This window comes from Platalea leucorodia, assembly GCF_965183815.1.
Source record: "Platalea leucorodia genome assembly, chromosome: 15".
NCBI classification, from domain to species: Eukaryota; Metazoa; Chordata; class Aves; order Pelecaniformes; family Threskiornithidae; genus Platalea; species Platalea leucorodia.
Genome location: NC_138837.1, coordinates 6,263,995 through 6,286,221, shown reverse-complemented (window position 1 = coordinate 6,286,221; position 22,227 = coordinate 6,263,995). Strand labels below are relative to the sequence as shown.

General features: G+C 42.8%; 1 protein-coding gene across 6 annotated transcripts in view; it reads left to right on the top strand.

Annotated features, from left to right (window-relative positions):
• Window positions 1–19,862, top strand: part of GPR107 (G protein-coupled receptor 107) — a gene marked incomplete at its 3' end in the record, with an annotated part of 40,116 nt that extends 20,254 nt beyond the window's left edge. For 2 of the 6 annotated variants that reach the window (XM_082327711.1, XM_082327709.1), the window contains 5 exons: window positions 4,672–4,746; window positions 6,046–6,095; window positions 6,845–6,928; window positions 7,736–7,860; window positions 14,159–19,862. In XM_082327711.1, the coding sequence (XP_082183837.1) occupies window positions 4,672–4,746; window positions 6,046–6,095; window positions 6,845–6,928; window positions 7,736–7,860; window positions 14,159–14,255 (431 nt within the window). Of the gene's footprint in view, window positions 1–86; window positions 377–4,671; window positions 4,747–6,045; window positions 6,096–6,844; window positions 6,929–7,735; window positions 7,865–14,158 lie in introns of those variants that run through there. The other 4 variants (XM_082327708.1, XR_014229863.1, XM_082327710.1 and 1 more) reach the window with 4 other exon arrangements.
• Between the last annotated feature and the right edge of the window lie 2,365 nt (window positions 19,863–22,227).

Here is a 22,227-nt window from a genome sequence, read left to right as displayed (position 1 = left end):
GAGGTGTTGCACAGTGTCTTAGCTTCTCACAAGAAAAACAGGACTAGTGATAATTCTAAAATCACCAGCATTTTTTTTTTCCACAGATGAAGACAGTTTTCTCCTAAAGTGGTGAAAATTACTGGATCCTTTCCTACGCAGTTTACCTGCTGCACTGCCTGTCCTGTGGTTAGAGCTGACTGAATCTTGTACAGCCGGTGTTGGCTGGACTGCCTATTGCTTGCTAGGATTTATTGTCTAGTATTACCTCAACGGCTGCTTTCCCTGTTCTCTCACACAGACTTCATTAACTTATAGGGTATCTTGGGGAATTATAGACTATAAATTCAATAACTTTTTTCCCTGGTGCTGAGTCTGCTGGCGAGAAAGACCTAAGGTAAATTATTTTTGCTTCCTTGCATCTATTAGAACTAACAACTCTAGGACTTCACGGCTCAGTATCCTGGTGGTGTTTCCTGACTGTCTGTCTGTCTTGTCCTCTTCCAGCTACTTCACAACCTGTTTATTAGATAGCACTCCCTTGGGTCAAGTGCAGCCGTGACTGCAGCGTGACTAGACTAGAAACGAAGCAGAAGGCTGGTCGGACTACTAGTCTTCTAGCCTGTTACAGCTGTGCTTGCTATGGGCCTTTGTATTAGCAATGTACAATTATTAAAAAGGCTTGTTAGAAGTAACAATGATTTGGAGTCACTAGCTAATGGTCATTTAAACTTGATTTTTTTTTTTAAAGATTATTTTCTAAAGTGGGAAAGCTAGAGGAATGGGTCTAAAGCCATATTTATCCAGGGAGACCTTATATGCACAGATGCTGTGGATTGCTACTGAAGAGTAGGCAAGGCACAGTGATAAGCTGAGTTTGAGCTGCCTGCTTGTTTGCTTTTTTCCCTTAAAGGTGATCTTTAACTCTAAAGCAAAATATCTGACCTACACAGGCTTCTTATGTTGCACAGCAGTGGGTGTAAACATCCCATTTTTAGAAGCTCTTTTCTTCCCCTTTTAAAATAGCCACCTTCAGGCTTAAGCAAGTGCCTAGCTGCAGCTCTTTGGTCTGTCGCTGTTCTTTCGGATGGGAGCGGGCTCTCTGTCCATTTCTAGATCTGCATTACAAATGTCTTGCTTGCAGATTTAAGGAAATCAGCCTTGCAAACTGAGCTGGGATTGTTTGGGCTGGAAAGCTGCTCAACTACCACTACCTTGTTTACAGGCATTGTGAGAAAAGGGAGAGGGAGTGTGTTGTAGTAAACTTGCTTGTGTTTGTTTGAAACTCAAAGTTCTTGGTCCCTGGACCTCTCAAGTCTCAACACACTCTTGTGTATCACATCATCTGTTATTTGAGGGAGGAATGGAGGGCTAGAAACACCACTGCAGTTTTTGTTCCGCTTGTACTTCTGTGTGCGTGATGCGAGATGTGAAACCTGGTGCAGTCTGATCACGAACATTAGCTTTTTTCCTGAAGCACTGCAGCATGTCATAGCTGGCAGCAGAATTGGGAGAGTTAGGGGGAATACATTGAGCTTCCAGGCAGCATTCCCTGTGTGCTGTGCAGTGGGCAAATGATGGTTAATGCTTTAATGCTTGCCCCCATGTCAGGAAAAAACATTTGCTGTATTGAGTGTCTTCCTGCTTCTGTACCACGGAAATGCCGTGAACAAAGAGCCTGGTCCTGTGTGGTGCAGAACACCCTCTGCTTAGCTGAGCTCAGCAGACGCTGGAGGCGATGGCTCCGCGGAGACCCATGCTAAAACACCTCCGCAGCTCTCCAGCGAGGAGGAGGGGGTAGCGCAGGGGTAAACATGCTCTAGGCAGTACATGGGCATCTCAAACCTTGAGATAAAGTGTGGTGATTTAAGTGTCGAGACCTCAGTGGATAGCGCTGGAGAGTTGGGAAATGTTGAGAAATTAAATAGGCCTATTATGTTGCACTGTACTACTTCCAGGTGCCCTCGCTAACTATCCAGGGTTGATGTAGCAATTATGTGTTGGAGATACGTTGCTTATCCTGTACTTTGGACATTCTTCTGACCCTGGTGGGAAGTTTTGTGCCAAATGGCTAATGTGTGTTAGAATGTTCAAGATTAACTAGTCTGTGCACCTTCTCATGCATAACACAGAGTTGCTGTATCTGTTTGCTTGACCTTTCTGGTATAAGAATGCTTTTAAGCAGAGTGCTGTAGGGATTACAGGGCTGTACTTCTCAGAGTTACTGCTGGAGTTGCTTTTTGAGGTCTGGATCTACATGTGTGCCTTCATTCTTGGGGGCGAGGTGGGGGAATAGAAAACTTCATTTACTATTTGGAAATGGTGCAGATTGCATCTCAAATGCACCGGAGTTAGTATAGCACACAAAGCATTGTAGAAATATTTTTTAGCTGTACTTTAGCGTGTTCACTGAAAATGCATTATGGTTTGCCCTTGCATACTATATTATCTGGACTTGAGCCCGATAGGCCCTGGGCTGCAGTCCTCTTATTGTTATTACATATTCTAAAAAGGTCAGATTTATTCATCAAAAAGCTATTGTCTGATGGTGTGCAAGGCTGTAGTGGATGGTCTGACTTTCTTTTTCCCCATCTTATAGGCTGTCTCAGCATTTGAAATTAGCAAGGGGGCAATCGGAAAAAGAGACTGATTATCAAAATTGTGTGGTGTGCTATGTTTTGATCGATGCAGATCAGGCTATTGCAGGCACAAGCTGTTTAAGTAAATGGTGATAGGGAGGGAAAACTGAGGGAAGCAAGGTATAGATGTTATAAACCTTTCTTGGAGGATGGCTTTTATCTTTTTAATTACTTTATGAAAGAGGTGGAATACAAATATGAATTCATTTGTAAAACCTTTGGTAGAAAGTCTCTACTACTTTTTTTTACCTTCTCTGCAGTTAAGTACTGTTCCTTGAAGAATGGTTATCATACTCGAAACATAAATTTACCCAGCCTTTACTGCATGCTGTGATTGCTGCTGTGTTATCACGGCTTTACAGGTTGGGATTGCAAATGATTCAAGTTGTAAGTGACAGCTGCTGGCCTCGCCTCTCTCCTTGCAAATGTTGCTGTCAGTGTCTGGACTGCCAGGCTAAGGTGAATCGAAGTCTTAGTGGCCAGCATAGCGAGACTCAAGTGTTACTGCTTGGAGCACGTTCAGCCTGGGAAAAAGCAATTCACAAGCTGCTGATGCCAAGCAATGATGATTTTAGACTTTCTCCAGAACAGTGTGTGCTGTAACTTTGAGCCGTTTAAAAAAACCTGGCAGAATTTTGTAGACATGCATTAATACTGACTTTAGTGTCTGATAGCGGAGGGAAGTATTCCTGAAGTTGAGGCAGCTAGAGGAGAGCACCTAGCTGTGATAAATAAGCAAGCCAGCTTCCAGAGGTGGCTCTTCAGTCTTTCTACTTGGTGGTGGTTGTCGTTTTTCCTCCCCTCGCCCTTCTTTCCCATGCTCAGCCATTCTAGATATCTGGATGTACCAACCTATGACTTTTGGTATTGATTATCATGATGAGTAGGCAAGATCTTGAGCTGTGCTCCATCAGGTGGGAGAGGTGGCATGGTGACACTTCAGTTGGCAGCCAGATCTTTGGCTTCACTATCCTTTCCTCCTATGCACTGCACGAATCCAACAGAAATGACTCCCCAGCTCACTCGGTTGTTGACTGTAAAGCATTGATGGATGGCAGTTTGAATCACAGCTGTTGAGTTGGTGTTTCTTTAACTATAAAGCCTCGTAATTCTCATGGCCTGTCATTGCACCAGTTGGTGGCAGTTCTTGGAGATGAATGCGTTGAGTTCAAAATAGATCCTTCTGTGTACAAACCGATATGTGGTAAATCACAAGATCTTCGTGGTCACACTTAATGTAGCTCTCATTTAAATAGGACAATATTGCTTCCCTGCTTCACGATTTAATATTCTTGTCCTGCATATTTACAGGCTTTAATCCTTCTCCAACTGTATTATGAAAAGCTTTTAACATTAGGTTATCTGGTAGAGCACTAGACCCATGAAAATCCCTACGTTTTTGCTATTTAAATGGGGGAAACTAGCTTTTGTGAGGGACAGAAATGAGGGAGAAGTAGCTAAACTAATGTCTCGGGGCTGATTTAGCTACCAAGGGTTTAGTTAGATTCTTGTTCTAGCAGTTCCAAGTCTTGCCATCTGTTGCCCAGTGAAGTGCTCTGTGCTTTGCTGCTGGTGCTCTCCAGATGCAAGTTTAGAGCTTGGGCATTGCTTTCTGGAGTCCAGAACTGTATATTGCAAAGCAGCTCCTATTCTATGTTCAGTTTTTCATATTGCGGTCCAGAAGGGAGCATCCTCCCCAGTCTGAGAGCTAGTGTTCCTCTGACGTACTGTGCCAGAAGATTGCCCCCATGAGCACAGTCTTGCCCAAAGCCAACGCAGTCTGACTGGTGTTCAGATGAGCATTGCACATACAAGCTTTAGCTGCACGGAAACAAACTTGGTGTTCCTTCACAAATAAGGTTTGCTTTTTTCCTCTTGAGGTCTGGCTCTGCTTTCTCTCTCTGACATGCTCTGTGCTCTGTCAAAAGTAGACATACCGTTTGGAAATGTGTAGAAGCCACTAGCCAGCACTAAATCAAAACTACCCTTAGCTTAGTTTTATCTACTTGTCAGTCAGTTTATGCCTTGTGTTAGTGAAGTGCTGTTCTTACAGTATGTCTGCTGGAGGAGTGTTTCTGTCTGTCTCAAGGTGACCGTAGCTTTCAGTGGTTCTCCTGGAACACTAAAGGTAAGTTTTGGAAAGTGACTTTTGATTTCTAGATTATACAAAGTAGGTTTATAAGAGAATGTTGTCTGTCTTCACTGTAGCTTATGTAGGGGGAGCCTGTAACAGTTTGAGTGGTGCATTGGACATTACCTTTCCATAAGAAAATCTTCATTGTTTTTGTCATAGGAACCGAAGCGTTTTTTTGGTAGCTATTAGTCCTCCTCTTCCTGGTGTGTAATACTGTATTTTGCACTGTTGTGAACCTGGGAGACCTTATGTGCAAATACATGCAGCCTTTTGTAAACCTGCTTTTTTGCAGTTGTTGATTTCTATGAGGGAGTGCAGGTGAACTTAAGCACAACGTGTCACACTTTCACATCTGGTAAAAAATTTATAAGGAGGGCTTGGAGGGAATACCAATAAGTATGTGGCAGATTTTCTAACTGGCAACTTATGTTCCTGGTCTCTAAATTGCATTTCTGTATGCTGTCAACATATCTTGGAGTCTTTGCCTCTTGTGTTGTCACAAAAGCACCAGGAGTCCGTATTTGTAATCCTGCTGCACCTCTAAAACCTGACTCTCAAACCAGAGTTGACAGCTGCTCCATCTGTTGCTGACCTCTGCTCCTTCACATGAATATCTGCTCTGTTCCTCAGAGCTGATGTAATCTGTCCAATAAACACAAGTTAGCCTGGGGCCTTAGCTTACACGGTTTGTGACTGAAACATGCATTTGCTATGAGAACTATTTAGTATGACTTCCCATTTCACTGGTAAGTTGTGACTGAGCCACGAATGATAGAGATACTGTATAGATGTCAAAATACTCCTGCTGCGGTTCAGCAAGCTGCAGTGGTTCCCAGAGCTGAGGTTACCTCAAAGTCGCTCAGGTCAGTTGAAGGCACAGAGCAGGTCAGGAAGAACTCTAGAAAAGATGTGAATTTTCTAGGAGGCAATGTCAAGTGGCATGGTCCTTCTGGCAAGAGTGAGGTGACAGTATGTAGTTGGCTATGTACAGATAAGCATTAGAGGAAGAAGGTTCTATATTGCAGAGTGTGTGCATATAAAATTTAGCATAAAGGTGGTGTCACCGAGTTGCCTTTTTAAGAGGGCATTCACCCCAGCCTAGGAGTTGTCCAGTGTGTAGACAAGCCAGGCTGGCACTCCTCAGAGAGCCCAACAGGCTGTGGGACAAATCCTTCTAGTCTGGGATTACCTGAGACCTAGTTTTGACCACTTGCCTACCTTGCAGACAGGCATCGAAAGAAACTTCGTCTCGTTTTAACAATTTTCTGATGGACTTTTGTGTTCTCTTGATAGCTGCCATTAACCTAGCAAAGCTGAAGCTTTTCAGACATTACTATGTTATGGTAAGTAAAACACATGTACGCATGCATACAGAGCACTTAGAAGCTGTTGAAGCCTTTTGATGGCTTACTTGTTGGAAGCTGCTATAGCTGGTGGATGTGGTGGAGATGTTCCTGTTCTGCGGCAGTGCTGTACTTTGGCATCTTGGTCAACTGGGTTACAGTGCTCAAAGCAACTTCCCTTCTTATCCTAGTGGTTGCATCCTTCTGTCTATCTCTAAATTGGTTGCAGCTATTTGTAACGCTTACTAATTTCCTCTGGAGACAGCTTGAGCTGCCAGTTGAATTGATGGGCTTGAATAACATACTGTAAACTTCCTAAAAATTAAACTTGGGACCAAATGGTGCCTTGAGATGCATGCGTGCAGCTTCTGATTAAGTCAGTGGGAGCCATGAGCATACCTCCCAAGAGAGCATAGGCTTCTTAATGATTTCCAGCAGCCTCATTTCAGACTCTTCTAAGTGGTAAGAGTAATAAATTGCAATCCTGATTTTTCAAGTGCTACAAAATCCTAATACTTAAAGCATTTTCCTGCTGTAACTTAAATATGTTAGCAATACTTGGAGTCATTTGGACATTCACCAAGCAGTACAGCCCTCAGCCTGTATCTTCCCTGTTTATCAAGGAGCATAATAGGGCTAATCTGACATAACGAGTTGCCTGGGAATTGCTTGAGCTCTTTCTCTGGAAAAAGAGGTTCTATAAGGATGGTGCTATTTATCTCATCATGTTTTCTCCTTTTCCTTCCCAGATTGTGTGTTACATCTACTTCACACGGATCATTGCAATTCTCATAAAGATTGCTGTTCCATTCCAGTGGAAATGGCTGTACCAGGTATTTGCTGGAAAAGGAAAATACATCCATTCCTTTATTTTTCCTATTATTCTTTAAATATAACCACAAAAAAAATTCCATAAATTGTTCCTCGTGTTGTAGTAGAACATCTCGGAGCACAGTGCTGCACCCTGTCTCCTCCTGGTTTTTATCACTGATGTGCCTAAGGTGGCAGGAATGTATTTTTAGTTTTATGTTTGTCCAGCAAGGCTGCTGGATTATACATGACATGTCTGAAAGTAATTGCATTATTGATTTTTAGTCTTTCAATTTAAAAATGTCTGAAGGAAATTAATCAAGAACATACAAAGGAGAAAAAAAATAGTCAGGTTTGCCCTGTGTAATTGAGGCCCCAGGGAGCCAGCGAAATAGGCTTTTGCTCTTCCATCTACAGGCTTTATTTGCCTAGTGACTTTTAAATACTTGGTTTCTTAACATATAATCCAAGTAACTGTGCAGGGAGTCTTTAGAATACATTAACTGTTGAAAATACCAAACAACGTAGGGATGATTTTTTTCCCTTCCCCCCCTCATTTAAAAGCCAAGTCGTGCCGTAGTTACTTAAAAGCACTGGAGTGATGGCTAGAACTGCAACTGTATTTAAAGTGACAGGGAAAGCTGAAAGAACAAAGGGCTTGACAGCCTTTAGCCTGAGATTAATGATAACAGGACAGGAATTGCTTTGTTATTTCTGCTATGGCACAGGCTTCTTGGCCATTAAATCTCGAACCTTATGAATGAGAAGAAATGTTTCATGACCATGAAGGATTATAGGACTGAACTTCAATCTTGTGTTTTTACTTGCAGCTGCTGGATGAAATGGCCACCCTTGTCTTCTTTGTCCTCACTGGGTACAAATTCCGTCCAGCATCAGACAACCCTTATCTACAGCTTTCTCAAGATGATGAGGATGACTTGGAGATGGAAGCTGTGTAAGAACCCCTTCCCCTACCTTTTTTTACCTCTTTGCTCGATTTGAGAAAAGTAATGTTTAAAAAGTTTACTTTAATATCTCTAAATCCTTCTTTGAAAAAGATTAAGATCTGCCCACAGGTTTAAAGATGAGGTGTCTATTTCGTGTGTGTTAAACTACCAAAGAGATTTGATATGCATAGGAGCCTCTCAGCTGGATATTGCAGTAGTGTGGAATAAGCTGGTAAAGCTTTTTGTGGGGCAAAAACATGCCCATGAAAATATCAAGTAAAAAAACTTGTGTTTAATCTGTGTTGCTGAACACCAATGAGCCTTACAGATTGTCATTAATGCTTCATGGTTAAAAAAAAAAAAAACAACCAAACCAATGGCAAACTACCAATCTACAGAAGATAAATGAACATGGTGTAAGGTCACTCCTACCTTGAAGTTCAGCCTGTAGCTTTGCAGAAAGTAACACTGAGCTGAGGAGATGGCTTTTTACCAATGCTCTTCACTGTTCTGTTCCTTCCTGCTAAACCATGAGGCACCACAAATGCAGTAGGACCTGAGATAGTCTGGAGAAATTATAAAGTGGGGCTCAGCCTAAGTCCCTGTCATTTTCTTTGCAGTGCTGTTCTGAGGACTTAAAAAATGAGTGGCATTTCTGAATCTGTAATAGAAACTGCCCTAAGAAATTCAGCGTGTTAGAAGTGTTGAATACAGCTATAATTGCCACAGACTCTGTTGCCTTGATAGGAGCCAAGCTAACCTAATCTCTTTAGTAGTTATGCACTTCTGCGTAATTGCAATTCATGTACAGGCCCACAAGCCTGTTCCGAAGAATTTTATTTCTAGTTCGGCAGATCTCCTTTACCTGATCTTGGGTGAAACAAATCAACACTCCAATTCTTATTGTAGGGGCAAAAAAAGTCAGAATGCGTTTTGGTCTCGTAGTTAGCTCAGAAAGAAATGGAGCTTATTGGGAAATTTCTACAAGGAGGTTTGAGGTAGAATCCAGCCTGAAATGTCATACAAGGAGTGTAACTTCTCAGAAATGTCTCTAAAACAAAGATCTCTTCAAATGCTTAGTTATTTTTGCTTTGGATCCATAAAATCTGTCATTGTTGCAAGCGGAATCCAACTAGTAGGTAGTGGCCCTCAAATCACTGTTGCTTTAAAAGTGCTTAAATGGTTTATGTAAGAAGCTGGTTTCAGTTTGGGAGCTGGTAAATAAACATCCACATTAGGAAGGCACTGTCTGAACAGGAAGATATGGCAGGATTTGTGATTGTACAGAAAAGAGCTTTTTTCCTACAAGATTGCCTGTTAGAGTGAATATTAAGTTTGCATGACATGCTTAATGAGTTTTTCCTTGGGTTTTTTTAGGACTAATAATATGGCACCTTTCGCATGTAGTAATTTCAGTAAATTGGAGAAGCTGCTAAATTTAGGAGAACCTGCCAGGAATAAGCTGGAAAAAGTTTAAGGAACTAATTAAGTGATTTACATCTTGCCATACTGGAATAGACATTACTAGAAACTCTAGGATCAGAATTCCGTGGGAGCCTTTTCCTAGTAAGGCGTTTTGCTCTTTGCCTTGGGAGTTTCCATTGTTGTGCCTTGTGGCTTTGTTCCCCTGAGCCTTGCTTGAATTTTTCTCATCTGATTCACCAGTTTTACCCCATTTGGGCACTTGGCAGGGTATAATCTCCGAGAGTCTTGTTCTTCCTTCGCCAGCTGCATCAGGGAGGTGAAGTTTGCACATATTTGAAAAGCGTGCTGCATACACATTCTGTGACAGGTGATGCACTGCAATGGAAGTGTATTAAATATCTTGTTGACTTGGTCTTGCTGGTCCTATTTTTGCTTTTATAAATACTAAATGTTGTTTCTGTGGGGGGGGAAAATATCAAGGCTTATTTGACCAAGTGACTGAGTGCCTGACAGCATCCTGACCAACTATTGTATGAGTGTGTTTTGTCTTTCATCTGATAAATACCCACTTGTCTTCAGAGGCTATGGCAGAAGTTAAAAGCCTGCAAACTTCAGACTTCATGGTGTTCTGCCATGTCTTATTGTCAGTTTTTATGGTTGTTTTCCTTTCCTGGAGGGTTTTTGTTAAAATCAGGCTCTTTAAAATATTTGCTGCAGAAGCATTCAGTTTCTTTAGACTCAACATTTCCATGAGCCAGTGGAGAGGAGAGCTGTGAGATCACCAAGCCTCTTTTCCAGGCTTGCCTGTCTTCCAGCAAAAAAATAGGACATTTTTAAGTGCAGCTCTCTAGCTTATGCCTGTTTTAATGCAGTGTGAACTATACAAAGCTCAGTCTGGCAGTAAATGTAAATATTGTTAAGGACAGTGTGGAAATCTGCAAAGTTTCAAGAAAAATCCGAAGACTAGGTGTCTGTGACAGAAGCAACGTAAGGCACAAATCCTCCCTCTGTAAATTCTCCTAACTCTCAAAATATAAATCAAGAACAGCAAAGGTAACTTGCAATAAGTCTTTTCAACTAATGCGCCTCTGTCTTGGGATAGGACTTGCTCTTCAGTTATACCAGACTCAATAGAAGTTGTCCTGGTGGAGAGGAGAGTATGACTAAACCTGAACTAAGGACCAGTCTGTTCTTTTTCAAGTAGGGTCAATAGCCATTTATCATCAACAAAGTGGCTTTCTGTGTATTCTGGGCTGGGCAGCCTCTTGAGCCCATTCTGTCGGTATGTGGGCTTGTCGCTGACAGTTTGTTAGATTTAAGTACTCTGTTTGAAAAGGTGCAGCCACACTTGGCAGAAAGAGTTGTCAGGCTTCCAGTCCTAATGCCATTTCTGGGGCATGAACACAAAAATATAAACAGTACAGTAGATGAGGTGGGGTGGGGAAGGGGAAAGGAAGCAGTTTTAGTTTTTTTACTCTTGCAGTAAGTTATTTCATTAGCTCAGTAAGTTTGCTTTAAATGTGAGGTACTCTTCTACAGATCTTGGTTGAGAATGATGTTCATACATGCATGTGGGGGTAAGGTATTGCCACTGGAGGAGGAATTGCAGGAAAAGCCATTAATGGTTTTGTTATTAATTCAGTAAATCCATCTTACTGAGTGTGTGGAGACTTAACTTTGTTTTTTCTTAACACCCAGCACAGCCTCAACATAGTGAACTGTTGTGGTAACACTGACCTACCTTTGCTTATGCCTTGGGATCTGGAGTTTCTCACTGTATCATGAGACAACCTATTCTGTGCCGAGACTTGAAGTCCTGGTTGGCTGCTTTTCTCTGCTTTCTCTCAGCTTGTGCTTCATGGCAGACTGATTCATGATGCTCTCCCTTAGAAGTGATTTTCTTCACCTAACGCATCTTTCCCATGCAGAGATCAGCTTTTTTGCTCAATGGCTGATCAGTTTTCACTCCAGTTTGCAATAGCTTGTAAAGGCTGGCTCCTGCCAGTATCACAGTGGTTCTTTTTGGGAACAAAAACCAGGAGAAAAGACAGCTGAGATCCACCACTGCGGAGGGCTGAAAATGCTTCTGAATGTTAGCCATCTCTTGATACCTTGGATACAACGTGGGGGGGAACTCTGAAGTGTCCGCAGCGTGTACCACTGTGCAATGCAGTGTTCAGGGAACTCCTTTTGTGCCTCGTTTGTGACAGGTATCCCTCTAACAGCCACAGAAATTCTCTCTGGAGAGAGATGGTTTAGTTAGAAGGATTTGTTGCTTTTTAGCTACTGCTAGTTTCTGGGCTAGACATGCAGTTCTCAAACTGCGGGTGAGGAACATTTACTTGCAGTATTGCAGGCCAGAACTGAAGTCTTGAGACTACTCAGAGGACTAGAATGAGAATTGCAGTGTGCTTGGTCTTAGTGCTGATACCTTTATTTTACCAGGCACTGAAACGTGTTGGCTGAACTGATTTTGAGTGAGAGGAATTGCCCATTGTATACAAACAATCTGAGAAAATGAGGACTCAAGAGCTATGCCATACATTTGTCGTGAGATGAGAACAGTGCTCATCAGATGGTCTTTAACTTCTGCTGTTGAGGATTCCACCCCAAAATCTCTCCCTGTTCTTTGCTGTCGTTGCAGGGTGGGGACAGTAAATGGCCTCTGGTAACAAATGACAGGACTTGAGCTGGCTGCAATTTCAGTATGTAGCTGTTTGTCCTTTCCCTCCATGAAAGTGCATCATTCCCTCTTAGCCATAACCTCTGATCATTTTGTCATCATCTTGGTGTGTAATGGCTTTGTAATCGTATTAAAATGCAGAGCTAAAAATCTAGACTGTGGGCCAGGTGGGCCAGCTGTGAGTCAAGTGTTAGGACTACCTGGTGTCATGCATGTGCAAAAACTGATGTATATATCCTAGTATGTCTGCTGTGCATTGCTGTGTTAGTGGCTCGTTTGGTTTGTAGTCCATTGTAATCTTCAGCTCCTCCCTGAAGGATTGGTACTTAGCCCCTTATTCTGTAATTAAAAAGCTTATTATTTCTGAAGAGTAAACTTTAGGGTTGTCTTGCTGCATTGTCCTATATTTTTTCAGACCATTACCTCGATTTGCCAGGATCTTTCTGCATTCTAGTCCTGTTCTCAAATATGTAACTCTTAGTGTCTTCTGCGGATTTAATAAGCAAATTCTCTATTCCATTACCCAGGCAATTACTGAAAATACCGAATAGAAGTGAACCCAGGACAGACCTCTCTGGAACCACACTCAATGTTCTTTCATTTTTGACAGGAAACCATTAAGTACATTTCAATGCAAGCTTTTCCAATTATTTATGTATCTACTTTGATGGTTTTGTCTAGCTCATGTTTCCCCAGATGTTTTCGTGTGTGACTGTGGGAAAACCTTTGTCAAAAGGGAGAACTTAGGAGATCTACGTGTTCTCTGTGCTGATGAGCTCGATGTGATTTCTTCCAGGCAAATGTTTGCTGCTTACTAATTCCATCTTTCTCCTTTAAGCAACCTGCTTACTTTTCTCCCTTTTTTTTATTTCAATAGGGAATAAAGCTGCTATTTGATCTGAACTCTTCTGACCCTTTCCCTATTCTTTTAAACACAAGCTCATCTAGGCCCACTCTAAAGTGTCTGAACCACTGATGATCCCAGTACTGCTACTGCTAGAGAGTCGCTGAACACACCGTTTTGAGTAAATTATTTTTACAGTACATGTACAGAAGCTGATACCTAACGTGGAACTAAAGGCATTATCAGAAGAGTGTATCTGAAGATTACTACTTCTCTTGGATGATACTGTGAAAATGTTGTTAGCTAGTCTGATCAAATAAGTATTCTTACATGGTAAACAGCAGGTGAAAGCACGCGAAGACTGACAGCGGCATCTTTGAACAGGACGGTTTTATGTATGCTCCCAGGCATCCCTTGTGAATGCATTGAGCTATTGGCACTCTTACTTTCAGCATCCAAAATAACCCTTGTAGCACATTTGTGGGGAAAAAATACCTGTATGGAATGAGAATAATATTGTGCAAAAGAACAAAGCAGACGTCTTGTGCATGCGAATAGCCTGTTTTGTATAGCAACAGAGAAAGCTCCTGGGCTGAAAAGCTTTTGGATAGCCAAGGCAGTTCTGAGAGGAGTGGTGCTGTTCTGGCTGGATAAACAGTTCAGTCTGCCTAATGTTTGAACGGTATTATGAGGCTTTATAGTTCAATGGTCAGATTGCCATGACAAATCCAGACTTGGGTGGTATAAAAAGGATGACCTCTCTCTTCTGTTTTGTTGCTGTTCATTGAGTAATTTTGCTATTAACAGGAGTTGGGGTGCATTAAGCTAGTAAGGTTCATTTGGGGCACTGTCCACCGTGTGTGCGTTTGTATAATACGTTGTACCTATTAAAAGCATCGCAAACGCAGAAGAAAGTATTTAATGCACAGAATTAAGGGTGTTCAACTGTATAGCAAAATGTTTTATGTTTTTTTTTAAGCAAACTGCTCAAACTTTAGTAAATAACCACCTGCTTTAACTATTTAACCACCCCTGCTATCTTCTTTCAAGTATGAGCAAATACTCATACTTGAAATGAGCAAATATTATTTGCTCATTTAGTTTAATGATAGATGGGGAGGGCCTTGAGATTCTCAAGTACAACGGCCTTGCTTCCACCACCCATCGGTGCTGTGTCCAAGATGATACTTGGCCTGCAAAGTGGTAGCAACAGGAAAGGCTGAACATTAAGACTGCTAGGTCTTGGTAACACTTGACAAGTGTTGTTTGATAGGCACAGCAGCACAAACCTGGGCTACTGGTGAAATGTTACTGTTCAAGTTCGGTTCTCTGATGTTTCTCCCTTCTTTTCTAGGGTGACGACTTCTGGAGTAATGGAGGGCATGAAGAAGGTGAAGAAAGTGGTGAATGGTTCAGCAGAGCCACGGGGCGAGTGGGAAAGTACGGCATGATGGACTGGACTAAGGCAGCACTTTCGGAGAAACTTTTTTAATTTATTATTATTACTCTCAGTGGAAAGGGAGCAACTAGCACTCCCCAACACTGAAACTGCAGAGTGGGGTGTGTCTAGGGGGAGCAAAGCAGTGCAGAAATATAACTATTCCTCTGATCATAAGAAAATGGGATCTCTTGGTACCTGCAAGGAGCGTGAAGCTTTCCTAGGGATTTTGGGTAGCTTATTTCCCCCCCCCCCCCCCCCCCTTTCTGGATTGGTTAGATATTCTGAATTGTTTGCAGCTGCGTTCTTCAGAATGTGTAATACTAATGCGAAGAGAGACCTTTAGTGTGTATGTAAACTATATATTTTATATAATGCTCATATATATATACACACTTGCTATGTAACATGTATGCTGGGAATTACAAAGCGTGTCAGAAGGTGGGAAAAGAAGAGATGTAAGTATTTTTTTTCTTTATAAACTCTCCTTTTGGCTTGGACAAAACGTTGCAAAACAAATGAATAGAAACAACTGCAGTTGAGAGACTAAATGGGGTATTGGATCAGATGACTTCTGCCACTACTCGCATCAGTGGGAAAGTTGATAAGTATCTTCTTGTCTTATCCATGCAGGTATCCACTTGAGTATGTCAGGTTTTCAAATGTTTTGCTATACAGGAAGCAAGTGACTGTTTTCCATTAAAAGCACTAGCCCATAGTGCAATAAGCGTTAACGCAAATTCTCCACTGTTCATGGAGTTGCTCTTGATTCACACCCACCTGACAAGAAGTACACAAGAGGTGTAAGACTGATGCTTGCTTTCTAGGGGTCTGCCATGCTATCGTAAACATTTTATTTCAAGCTGTGACCCAGAGCACTTCAATCTGTTTCATAAAATATTTTTAAGGGATTTCAAAAGACACTCCTTTCTGACACAGTATAAACAGTACCAGAATCTCCAGTGGAAGTCTGTCTAGCAAATGTACTGCAGCATAAACCTCTGGTTCACCATTATCCTGAGTTACTTAGCCTCACTGGATGGCTACTTGTACCTCTCTGGCTACATAGGATTGATGGTATTGCTGTTTGAGATGGGCTGAACTGGTCAAAATTGTATTTTGCTGCCAAAACCAGGCAACTGCAGCTTCCAGTCCTAAATGGTTTTTGTCAGGAAAGGAGAAGGTTATGAGCAGAACACTCAATGCAGGGGAATATGGAAGTCTTAACTATTAGCTGCAATCTTGAAGTGGAGTCTTTAGAGACATGTTACACATGCCATGTGCGTTTTATCTGTAGTACTCTGCTATTGTTAGTAAGGCAAGCTGGTGCCCATAGCTGTAGTAGTAAGGCATAGCAAATGATTGTTAATTTGGGGGAGGATGGAAGTGGTTCACTGATGTAACAGGATAAGCTTTAAGAAAAATAAATCAAGTATAACTCACTGACCCACTGAAGCCTTAATATTCATGCAGAGACATTGATGTATGGTGCTGTCGAGCAAAGTGCTTCTGTCAGGGTGACAGGGGTAGTCATCATCGCAGAGCTTCGGATGTGCCAGCATCTTTTACAAAGTCACTTAGGAATTGCTTTTTTTGACTGAAGGGACTACATCTCTGGGCCACAACTGGTTAGAGGACTGTTAGCCACTAGGGTTTTTTATTCTTTAAGTTTAGAAGGGGAATTTCCTCTGGAACACCGAACCACTTCTTCCTCAGTCCTGAACAGGGATTGTAGAGCTCTTAAATGAGCAGTCTGTACCAAGACTTGCTGTTTTTGAAGTCCAGCATTGTTTTCTCCAGTTGCCACTTCTTTTCCCAGGTGGGGGGAAAAGTCCCAAAAGTAGTTGATTCTTCTATGCATCGTGGAAGTGGTAGAAATGAATCTGCCTGCTCTGATACCTGGAACTGCTTTCTCTTCCGATAAAGCACGAGAATAGCCCTCTTCTCTGGGTACAGAGTCCTCTTCTGTGTTTTCCTCCTCAGCTGTAACTGCACGGTAATTGCAGCAGTGATGGTTTGACTTTTGCTGTCATTGTTTTGCAAAGATACAGTTTTTGTGAAAACAGAGAAGCCTACACAACTAGAAAGGCTGTTAGGTGACCTGTGAGCCTTTCAGACCTTCTGTATGAGGAAATCTTCTGCATATTAAGTAGCTGAGGTCTGAGAAATTGGACTACAAACAAACATAGGCAGTCCCAGCTCACCATACACTTAAATACAATAACTGAAAAACTCATCCCCTTACTCTGTCCCTGTGGCAATGTCACTGCATCCAAAGGGCCACTCAAACAGGCTGTAAACTTTGTTTGGAATAGCCCATGGAGGCTTGAAGTCTGTTGGCACTGAAGTATGTAAAGGATAAGGATTTGCTGTCAGGAACAGAACTGCAAAAACAACGTTAATCCAGACATGATGCTGTCTTAAAACCTGTTAATACCTTTTGCGAGTGAGATGTGAAATTCTGATGGGTGTGGCGTTTCACCCAGAAACATGAGGGGCTGTGCTGGGATCCCAGCATGGGCTGAGCTGGTTCCAAACGGCTGCCTATTCCATACCTCAGCATCAGTGGAGCCGATGATTTGGCGAGTGCTTTTACCTTAGTCTCAGGTTTCTTTTTTTTATACGCACTTTACTAAAGTTGCGCATGGTGTAGGTTTATCTGCCAAGTTGCCAGCTCACTAGTCAAAGGCCAAAAAATGGGTGGCTTTTTTTGTCTTGGCCTGAAAAGCCATGGCAGTACTCCAACAGTGGTTTTAGAAGAGCTGTTTCCAAGTTCGGACCTGAGCTTTAGCAGTCAGCTGTACAACCGCCTTTAGCTGGCGCTTAATGCAGGATGCTAACCAGCAGTACAACAATAACTAGTCAGACCTAAGCATTAGCAAAGAAAACGAATGTGGATGTACAAGTCAAAAAACAGTGATAGAAGGTTCTTACTGCAGCCATTTCCAAAGTAAATTTCCACTTTCTCTGGTGGAATTCCTTGGAGCAGGTTGAAAAATTGGTCTTGCAGGGTTGTATGATGGATTGGACAGCGGCTGGGCTGTTGGCGGATGGAGAGGATGGCTGCAGCTGTGCTCCCCACGCAGCACGGTGCGCGCTGCACCGCAAAGCATCAAAGGGAGGGTTGCTCCCCCCCTTCCTCCCAAGGCAAACCCACATCTGCATGACTGGCAAGTGCATGACTCTATTGCTAGTGAAAAGCAGCAGCTTAGAGCTCACCGGGCAGGATAATAGCAGTGCTTGCCTTTCAGTTGCTGACGGCTGTTGATCTGGTAGGAAGCTCTGTCTTTCACAGGGAGGGAAAATAGAAGAGCTGCTTGTGGCTTACAGATCGTTTTGGGATACAGCCTTACTTTCCTGTCTTTGCCTTTTACTGAAGCGAGCAACTAAATCAGCCTGCGAGTACCCAGTGGTGCAATGACAGGAGTCCTGGAAAAGCAGGTCTGGTGCAATTCAGAATAAATGGTTCTGAAGGCATGCACATATGTTGCTGCAGTGGAGTACTCGGCTCCCTCTGCAGACAAAAATGAGATCGGTTCAGTCTTCAGTTGTAATGCAGGTTCTGCCCCGGTAAATCCCTGTTGATGATGACGTGCAAATGCCACTGATGCATTCCTCCTGCCTGCTGTAACTGTTCAGCAAGCTGTCTTCCATAGGAAACCTCCTTGCGGTGCAACTGCCAGACTCTTGCATTCCTCAGGCTTGAAAATGTTTTCCTTGATGGTTCATCAAGAGCCGTACTAAAAGAAAGCAAGACATAATGGGGTCATCTGGAACACTGCTGCTGCTTGCTCAAAATGTAGCAGTTCGAGTTGAAGAAGCCACATGCTGTCCTATTAAGATGCTCTTTCATGTTGTCATCTAACTCAGCATGTCGTGATCTGTGCGGTGCATTGTTCAGGGTTTCTCTCCAGCCGAGTGCCCTGTTCCTGGATCTCCATGCTGGCGTACCCTGGGAGCATGTTGTAAAAATTTGCTGCATTGCAGTATTTTGTCTTGGAGCTAGTAATGTGCAAGATGTATTTTTTTTTTTTCCTAAGCTAAGTGGACTCTCTCTAGCATGAGTGTGCATCCACCACGTATCCTTAAGCACTCTAACATTCCTTCTGGCCATGAAAGGGCATGTCCTAGTCACTCCAGCATGCACATTTGGTGAAAGTCCAATGGAAGATTTTTAGTGTGTTAAGTCTTTTTTTTCCTTACAGTATGCTCCTCTTAAAGAAGAGAAATGCAGTCTGGCCAGTGACAATCAAATTGACAAGAAAGGGGTTTTTTGTTGTCTATTTGAAAATTGCCCACCTGCATTTAAAGCAAATATTGGGTAATTTTATGTTCTGTTGAGCTCTGAAAACTGAAGTTGCTTAGCTATTAAAAAAAAATAATCGGGGAGTAGCGCAGGTATTGAAGAGAAGGAAATCCTCCTTCAGTCTACCTGGTTTGTCTCCTTTGGTTTGACCTGTCGTGATAGCTAACAGATTACTGTTACTTTAAAGCAAATGTGTTTTATTGATTCTGTGTTATGCCTTCCACTTCAATCATAAAACGTTTCCCCATTTTTCACCTTGGTAAGAAGAGCATGGAGCTGTGGGCTGCCGTAGATGGAAGGTACGGTGATACCTGAAACGGGACTGACACTGTCCAAAACCTGTGACCTTGTGTTTAACTTCAGTAACCTGAATGTTTCATGAAAGCTGAGGTGGTGCTCCTCAGAGGCACTTGACCAGTGGTTCTTTGTGTTCCCTGGGGTTGATGTGCTGGAAAACGTTGTTTTAAATTGGATTAATCAGCCTTGTCTTGTAGCCACTGGGTACGATGCTGTTTTGGGCTTATTAATCACTTTTACTTAGCAATATTGGGAAGCTGTATTTTCCCCCTTAGAGTTTCTCGCGTGGATATAGCAATGAACCTGTAAGAACTCCGCACGATACGTACTTGCAAGCGGCTGGAACAGGATTTAAGAAAAATACTGAAATATTCATTTATGTGTAAAGTGACTGTACTGGAAGAAAGTGGCTGAGAAAAGAGTCACTCCTTGTAGGTTGACTGGCTCAAGAACCCATTTATGTTTTGACTGCAGTGATCCTGTAGAAAGGACAATTCTTAATAAATATTTCCCTGTGGGATTTCACTCAGCCTTTTGCTCTCTGTGTAATAAAATAGAGCCTGACCTCTACATTATCAGAAGCACTTCGTCTCGTAGCTAGGATACTGGAGCGTTGGGCTGGTACCTGTTCTGTCAAAACAGAGTATGGGTCTAAATAGCTTCCCTTTCCCTTTAGTAACTATTAATAATTAATTCTAGATCCTCTTGTGGCATTAGGCAGCTTTAGGGCACCTTGTACACTGTAGCTTTGAATTCGTTTAGTAAATGACCTCCAAAAGAACTCAAAAAGACTTTCCTGTGTACAGCAAGGTCCAGTTCCAGGGGTTTTGGTGACCTGTAAATATCCTATTCCTCAGTTCATGTTCAGATGTACAAATGGATTTTTTCAGTATTTTTTTAAACTTTATTAAAAGAACAGCAAACAGTATTTGAAGAGAAGCAAGGTAGATACAACTATCAGGATGGTCTGTGTAACTTGGTTTCCCTGCTGTGATGCAAACGTGTAAAATAAAGATTGACCAGAAAGAAGTTTAGTGCATCTCATTTTCTGCTTCTGAACTGCTAGCAACCAAGCTGACCCGTTGATTCCAAAGTCTGCGTTTCCCCATGCCTAACTGCCGTTGGCATCCATTAACATACGCATCGTGGATACCGGGCCAAATCACAACAATCTCGTCTGCCTGTAGCCTGTGGGAAAAGCTTTCCTGTGGGTGGCACTGGGGTGCCTTGCCTTGAGCTGAAAGCCCTCCGGGTGCTACAGCTGTGCTGGTATGTGCCTAGCTCCTCTCTTCGTTTTGTCAGCTGAACTTCTGCAGTAGTTTCTGCTTCGAACCTTGGTGACTAGATATAAATTAAGGGTAGAAACCTGTATTTTTAAGTAGTCTCCTTTGTGGATCTGGCCACGTTATCTCAAAGGGGCAGGTCCTTGACCTTTTGTTTTAGGCTGGACTGGGGGTGATTTGGGACTGCTGTAGCTGTTCTCTTCCTGAGATGTCGGGACCTAACCCCGCGTTTCAGTTCTGCAAACTGGTTGGGTTGGCAGGGATGAGGAGGGCAAAGTATTTCTGTAAAGTGCTCTTCCTGATAATCCCCCGCCCCTCAAAAGCATATGTCCTTCAGCACGAAATGGAGGTCTTCAAGATGTTCCTTACAGTTTAGCCTATAGTTCTCATCCTACCACAGAGGGGTAATGCCAAAAATAGCCTGTGTCTTCTACCCTGCAAATCCCAAGCAGCCAGTTCTGCATTGCCTCAAGCCTTTGGGTGGGTGGTGTTTTGCCAGGGAACTAAACTATAAAAAGTACATGGGTTTTGGACTTAGTAATACCCTGCTGTAGAATAAACCAAACTTCATGTGATGAAGGTGATGGCTGGTTGTTGCACTGGGGTAGCTTCTCTCTCTTTTGTGCAGGTAGTTCTTGAATGTTTGGTTTCTCCAAACTGAATATCCTTTGCTTTTTCTGTCTGTTGTATATTTGGCCTTAAAACATCTCCCCTTAAAGCGACAGCAGCCAAACTCATCCCTGCTGTCAGTGTGCAGCGCTGCAGTGGAGTTAGCGGCACTGGGCTAAAAAACCGCTCAGCTGTAATGAAAGGTGAAATGTTAGGGGAGGGCTGTGTGAAGTGGGACTAAATTGTGGGAAGACTCACTTGAGATTGAGACCAAGTATAGGTTATGTGGGAAAAAAATCTTGATTTCTGACTACCTTCTCCAAGGAGAGACAAAAAGAAAAAGAGCTCCTGGTATTTAAGGTCTATTGCAAGCAGAGATTGTCTGGTAGAATTACACTGGGGGGGGAGAATAAATAAAACCAGAGCCCTAACACAGCTCTCCTCAATGTGCTTGTTTGGATGCAAGTTTGTAGGTGTTTTCCTGCCCAGAGGAGGTAAATTGTTTTATTTGCTTTAAGGATTTTCTTCTAGTGTCTGAAATTCTGAGCTGTCTTGATCATTTGCTGTGCCTTGTTGCAGTCCAAGCTGCCTGCTGTCAATGCTCTTGCTCTAGCAAGATTATCTTCATGACTGCAAAGAGCTGCCTTCTCTTTAAATCTTGCTTTTACCTTCCTTTGCCTTCTGACTGACAGACTCTAATGAGGAGGAGCGTGTTGTAGTGGCCCGCATACTGAATGGTCAATAAAAACAAATTGCTTTGTGCAGAAGAGGTAATAATACAGCTTGTATTGGCACCGCTGATCCTGATACTGGGGTCCTCAGTTAGGAGACAAGGGCTTTCATGTGTCTTAAGGAACAACAAATGGATGTCAGCCCCTTCTTCTCTCCCCTCTCATCTGGGGCGAGTAACGTAACTTGGGGTGACACTGCTTTCTCCTGACTCTTCTCCCCTGGGGAGTATTTTTAGTGGGGCGGCTGAGATATAATGCATGAGATGGCTCCTTGTATTGCTGAAAAAAATGAACAGGCCTGCAAGGTGAGGCTGTTACAGTGGTGGTCGGTGGCATAGGTGAGGATCGAAATGGAGAGGACAGCTTAAAACTCCTTTTACTGCTCCCTCTTGGGATGATTGCACTGAGCTTGGAAAGAGGCTTCCAGCATCCTCAATGAGAGGAGCTGTTAGCAACGTGGGTCTCCTGTGGCAAGGGTAAATATATTAATAAGGGGTTTTTTTTGTCCCTGAGGACACTGTTTTGAGGTGCTGATCTTCTTCAGTCCCGAGTCGTTTTTGTAGGGCATCCCATTGGCAGCCTGTTGCCCTAAGAACGCGTACGCGCCCACCGCTTGCCACGGGGTGTGGAAGAGTGACGGTTAGTGCCGCAGCTGCTGCCTGGCTGGAAATGCCTCCTCCCCTGAGCTCTCGGGCTGCTTTCGTTCTGCAGGAGCTCTGTGGAGTTGGAAGGAATCCCACCCCCCGCACGGCTGGGAAG